This window comes from Chrysochloris asiatica, unplaced genomic scaffold, assembly GCF_000296735.1.
Source record: "Chrysochloris asiatica unplaced genomic scaffold, ChrAsi1.0 scaffold00417, whole genome shotgun sequence".
NCBI lineage: Eukaryota > Metazoa > Chordata > Mammalia > Afrosoricida > Chrysochloridae > Chrysochloris > Chrysochloris asiatica.
The window spans coordinates 127595-133508 of record NW_006408935.1 but is presented as its reverse complement, the minus strand read 5'-3'; the positions used below and the strand labels follow the sequence as shown (position 1 = coordinate 133508).

Sequence of the window (5914 nt, the reverse complement as noted above, 5' to 3'; positions counted from 1 at the left end):
GAATGTATAAGGAGGACACTGGTCTTGTTAGAAGAGTGGCTTGGTGGTGAGGGAGATGAGTTTAAGTGATTAATAGAGAGTGGGATTGTAAAGGTGTGAGAAATCAGGATTTGAAATTCAACTGTGGTCTGTAAATAACAGGGTGTCATTGTGTCTTGAATCGTCTCGTGAGATAACTGTTGTGGATGGTACAAAGGACAGACTGGAGGAGTAAGATGGGTGGCAGAAAATCAAGGAAGGAAGCTGTTGCAAAGATACAGACAGAAGATGGACTTGAGTCCATAGAGTAATGTCTAAGGGAAGAGAACACAACTTGAAGAGGCATTTCAAAGCCACTCAGGGATGGGCATGCTAACTGGTGGCATATAAAGTACGCAACAAAAGAGGAGTCAGAGATAACCACAGAATTCTAAACCTGAAATCTGAGGCACGGAGATGGGGAGGAACACACTCATCTCAAGCCATGAGTTTCAAGGATGGTGTATACATCTCACAGATTGAGAAAGAAAGGTCAGGGCTGGAGGAGAGACATAGACCATAGACTTGGAAGACAGTGCATTAATCTTTCAGCCCAGTGCTCAAATTCCATGGAAGGAACTTTGATTAGTGGTAATTGAGAAGTTCTAGAAGTCTTCAAGAAAGCTCCTACTTCCAAGGGAATTGTTGTTATGAAGTGCCATCGAGTCCGTTCCAACCCATAGGGATGCCGTATAGGGTTTCTGAGGAGCGACTGGTGAGCTTAAACCACCAACTGCACGGTTCAAAATGACTTTGCAGTCTGGCACATTAACCCACAATGCCACATGAGTGCTCAAGGGAGGGAGAATGATTATTAGCCCGTTCCTTTATTTAAAAGTGTTTTGATGGATTAAAATGAGCAGGTAGTGGAAAGGGGGCTGGAAGTCAGACTTTGACTCTACCACTGATGCACTTGTGTGGTTTTGACAAGTCTTCTAACCTGTTAGAGCCTTTATTTCATTGTCTTCAATATAACGTGCTGAGACCAGGTGACGTTTCCTAGCTCCATAACTGCTCTGATTCGTTCACAGGATGGTGGAAAGTTGGAAATGCAAGAATGTATGGTTGCATGACTTTTCTTCTAGAGAGGACAGAGTCCAGGACCTTGTAGGGAGGTGTGTTTGGAGGGAGAGGGACCCAAAAAAGGAGGAAGCTCTTCCATCAGACAGTATAGGAGGAGAAGGATATCAATGCACCAACTTGAAAGCAAAGGAGCAGAGGTCTTGGAGATAGAATGATTCTCTTCTTACTGAATCTCCAGAGGTAGGGAGGGAATCACTGGAATGAGCACTCAGGCTGAGGATTTGGGAAGTGGGTCTAACTCCAGGTGAGATTCAGAAGCTAGAGAAGTTTTGATAGGGGTGGAGTAATGATTGGACATTGGTTTGTCATGGAAAATCTTGAGCTTTAATTGACTGCGTTTATATGGGTGTTATTAATAGGGAAATGAGGAAGGATTTCAGCTGAGCCCAGGAGCAGAAAGTGGGATAAGAGAATCTTAGTTTGTATTCATAGCCCAAGGGAAGTAATATTAATGTTACTACATGTGCCTTGAGCTCAGTTTTGATGGTCTTGCTCTAAGAAGGACAGGGATAGAGTGAAGGAGGACTGGCATGAGGAGTGTGATAGGAAGAGAGACTGGGCACCTTGGGAAGAGAAGGTTTGGGGAGAACAGTAAAAGTTGCCTTTAAGGATATGCGGGACAGAGAGTAGCAGAAGAAAGTCCCTCCCCACTCTTTCTACTTCTACTGCAGATAGAGCCGTTTCCGAAGGGTGCTGTCGATTTCAGGGTTCACTTTCCTTGCTTTCCCTTCCTGAATCAGTTCTGCTTCTGCCATCCGCCGTGTCACCTGCAATGACAGGAGTGGTCAGTTTAGGGCTGAACCTCTTGGGGGAGATGAGGTAATAGACATACAGAAGAAGGGCAGAGAACAAGGCAGGTGGATACCCATGTTCTAAGATGAAAGCCATTGTCTCATCCGATATCATGATATCCTGGTGTGGCACTGTAGGATCAGCACTGGACTGTGAGTCACACGTCAGCAGTTCAAACCCACCAGCTGCTCTTTGGAAACCCTGTTACAGGGTCACTATGAGTCAGAATCAACCCGGCGACACTTAGCAACTTAGCATATCATTATGTCTCGTGGTGGATTACCCAATAAGAAATGTAAGCATGGAATGACTTGCAGTGAAAATTTTCACTTTTTTTTTTTCACCACATCAAAGATTCTGCTTCTAGATATGGTTAGTATCTGTATCTCTCCCAATCCCATAGCACCAGTCTACAGAATAGACGCCTCTTCTCAAATTTACAGGCCCTGACAGGGATAGAGTGCCTGCCCAGTAAGCAACGTAAACATGGGCTTACTTGTGTTTACTTACTAATTTGTAGTGAACAGTTTCACATGAGTTTCACCCTATGCTTTACCCCATGTGAAACTGTACACTACAGATTAGTAAGTAAACACAACTAAATTCGTGTTTTCCTTGCTTATTGGGTAATCTGCCCCTGATCGTATCTATAAAATCATTGATTTGGACATTCTTGTTGCATATATTTTTCTAATCCACAATAAAATATACAACTATTAGAAAAAAATTGAACATTGGTTAAATTCAAAAGGTGAGCATGTTGTTGTTAAATGTCATCAAGTTGGTTCTGACTTACAGAGACCCATATGGGGTTTCCGAGGAGCAACTGGTGGGTTTGAACTGCAGACCTTGTGGTTAGCAGTCCAGCTTATTTTACAGCACCACACCAGGACTCCAGAGGGGAGAATACAGGCAATTATTTGTAGAATCGGCTCTGTATTTCTTCTTAATTCTCTCACATACTGAGGACTTTGTACATCTAGGCATTCGGGGAAATTATTGTGGGTTGACGGATATCCTAGAGTCGGCATTGGAACCCAGGTTGGGTCTGTGGCTGAAGGCATGGGAGGAAAACATAGAGAAAGGTTAGGAGGGACTCAGCCCTCTCTGCTTTCTGCCTGCTTAGACTGGACAGTGCTCCCGGGCACCTCCTTTTGACTCACCTCTGTCAAAAGTTCCAAGATGGGTCCTTTCCTCTCCGTAAATACTTCAACCAGGGTCTGGATGAAGCAGGAACCATTCTTGTCATGTCTATAGGAAATGTACCCTGGGGATTCATGAGAGACAGTGAGTAGGTGGGCTCAGGGAAGCTCTAGCAGTGTGGAGAGGGACGGTGGTACATCAGTGAATGGAAAAATAGATGAGTGGAAGGGTGGATGAGTGAATGGATGGATAGGCAGATGGGCAGATGAACAGGTAGGTGAATGTGTGGACAGAGAGTTGGATAGCCCCTAGAAGGAATGGCTCCTGAGGGTATCCTAAAGGAGAGGCTTAGGGTTAGGTGTGGTGGATGAAGGAAAGAAGAGGAACTGAGGGCAGGCTGCGGTTGGTAGTTAGATGAGCTGGTAGCGCATACCCTCTACAGTGGAGTAGACATGCAGGGCATCTGTATAGGTTGGGATGGTTTGGGGACTCTCTTCTACGATCATCCTGATCTCATCTCCACCTACTATTTCTCCAGGGTCTCTTTGTTCTGAAACATCAAGAAGCAGAGAAGGCAAAGTCAGAGGAGAGGAAGATGGGGGGAAGAAGATCATAGTAACACAAGGAAGGATGCACAAGGCTTAGTTGGGACTTGGATCTGAGATTTGGGTTGACTATAGGTAACTTTGGGCTCCATGCTCTGGGTTCTATACTCTTGGCTCTGTCCGCACCTCCTCGACAGGCCTGCACGATGAACACCTTGGGTTTGGCTCTCAGGGCCTGACAATTCTTGTTGTTCAGGACCTCAAAGAGATCATCCAGCTTGACCATCTGCTCGTCCTCCCCCTTGAGGTAGCCTTCTAACCCATGTGCCATGAGCACCACGAAGCCACAGCTAATGAGGTCTGTCCTGGCATCCATGGCCTGCTGGAATTTATCCAGCTCTTCCTGGAATTGCTGGCGAGAGAGGAATGAAGAGAGTCAGGTCAGGCCCCAGAGGTCACCCTGTGACCCTGGAGCTGGCAGTACATTACCTGGGCAGTAGGATCTTTCTTCATTGTACTTTCAAATCCCAGCTGCCGGAACATGCGTTCCAGGGCATCCAGGTCTGCCTCAGAACCTTCCCGGGCTTTGGTGACGCACAGTGTCAGGGCTAGACGGGCACCTGACATATCATACACCTCCTGAGTCAAGAGATGACAGAAATAAGCAAAGGGAGGAAGGCTAGGCAGAAGTAGGGTGTGTGATGGAGAGAGAGGCCTGGGATTAGGATTGTCAGATACAATACAGAATACTCAGTTAAACTAGAATTTATGTAAAGCTCTGGTAGCGTAGTGGTTACGAATCAGGCTGCTAACTTCAAGGTTGGCAGTTCGAAACTACCAGCTGTTTTGCAGGAGAAAAATGAGGCTTTCTGCTCCCATAAAGATTTGCAGCCTTGAAAACCCTGTACAAAGTCACTATGAGTTGGAACCGACTCTACGGTACTTAACAACAACAACATGATCAGGTATCCAATTGCTAGTAAAGGATATCATAGCTGGTAAATTTGAGGGTCAGAAAAAATGAGGGAAACCTTCAATGAGATGTATTAATTAACACAATAACCCAAACTATGGACTCAGACATACCAATGGCCATGAAGCTAGTCAGGACCAGACATCTTGTATTCTGTTATATTTAAGGCCCCCCAAGTCTGAACTAACTCAATGGCGACTAACAGCAACAACAACTGAGTATAAACATGTCCCAAACATCACTGTGTGGTGCACACGAGTAAGTGCCGATGATCACAAAAAGGTCAAAGGTTGGCATCCACTCAAAGGCACCTTGGAAAAAAGGCCTGGTGATCTACTTCCAAAAAAATCGACCACTGAAAACTCAACAGCGCACAGTTCTCATTTGAAACATGGGTTTACCATGATTTGGAATCAACTCAATGCTAACTAGTAAAAACAGCTGGTAATTGAGTATATTTCAGTATTGTATAAGATACACACTACAAAACTATGTATATGAAAATGTCTGAAATTCAAATTTGACTGGGCATACTGTATTTTCACTTGTTAAATCTGGCAACCTAACCTGAGGCCTAGCTCTGTTGCAGCCCGTGTGTGAACTTGAGCAGGTCATTGCTTCTATCTCAGCCCCAGTTTCCAAATATTATTCTCTAATACATGGGAAACTTTGAAGATCCCTTCCAGTTGTCCCATTTGGTGGCTTTGCCTCTCTTCCCATCCTTCTCAAGAATGTTCTAAGTATTCCTTCATTGCTTCCTCATGTGAAGGCGACTTGGAATTTTGGAAGTGAATACTAAGATACTTATCTCATCCCATCTGAGGAAGAAGAATATTGGGGTCAAAAATTCTTTTCAGAAGGGAATTAGAATACTGAACAACACAGTGAGAATTGCCTAGTCATTGGCTGCATCTGTCCCCCATCCGCATCCTTACCTAGTTCTATCTCTGAATCTATTACCCCATCTTCATAGTTACAAAGTCTCTTCCAGTTCAGAGTTCAGGTGCTGAATTTTTCACTCCCCCTACCCTCTCCGAAACATTAAGCTCTTCTCTTTCACCCCAAATGCCCCCACCCTCCCAGCCTGCACCCAGCCCACCTCCTCCAAAGGCCGAGGAATGCTCATTTTCTTCTTTGGCTCTGAGTCTATTCGTCAGCACCCTTGTTGATTCTGGAAATCAAGAAAAGAAAGGTTGAAGGTCTCCAAGGGAATGCAGAGGGAGTCAGGGCCCAGAGTGACTTGTCTACCTGAATTTGTTAGACTAGGCAGGGATCCAGTGGCTGGACTTGGTACATGGTAGGATCGGACCTGGTCAGGAGATGATGCTCCTTGAAGTATGTCCTTTCTGTTGTGACACTC

At 45.0% G+C, this 5914-nt stretch overlaps 1 protein-coding gene across 1 annotated transcript; it reads right to left on the bottom strand.

Moving 5' to 3' along the window:
• Positions 1-1763: 1763 nt before the first annotated feature.
• CASP14 (caspase 14, apoptosis-related cysteine peptidase) lies at positions 1764-5680 on the bottom strand. The gene is made up of 6 exons (XM_006876812.1): positions 5654-5680; positions 4071-4220; positions 3768-3993; positions 3470-3586; positions 3057-3160; positions 1764-1868 (listed from the first exon to the last, which is right to left on the bottom strand). The coding sequence occupies exons 1-6, from the start codon at positions 5678-5680 to the stop codon at positions 1764-1766; spliced, it is 729 nt and encodes a 242-aa protein (XP_006876874.1).
• Positions 5681-5914: the final 234 nt, after the last annotated feature.

What these genes read in the sequence shown, in the direction of transcription:
- CASP14 (XM_006876812.1), bottom strand. Translation starts at nt 5,680, where the DNA reads ATGAGCATTCCTCGGCCTTTGGAGGAG. An exon ending in TTCCTCGGCCTTTGGAGGAG is followed by an intron (nt 4,221 to 5,653) that starts GTGGGCTGGGTG and finishes CTCTTGACTCAG; the next exon opens with GAGGTGTATGATATGTCAGG. An exon ending in TGTCTACTCCACTGTAGAGG is followed by an intron (nt 3,161 to 3,469) that starts GTATGCGCTACC and finishes ATGAATCCCCAG; the next exon opens with GGTACATTTCCTATAGACAT.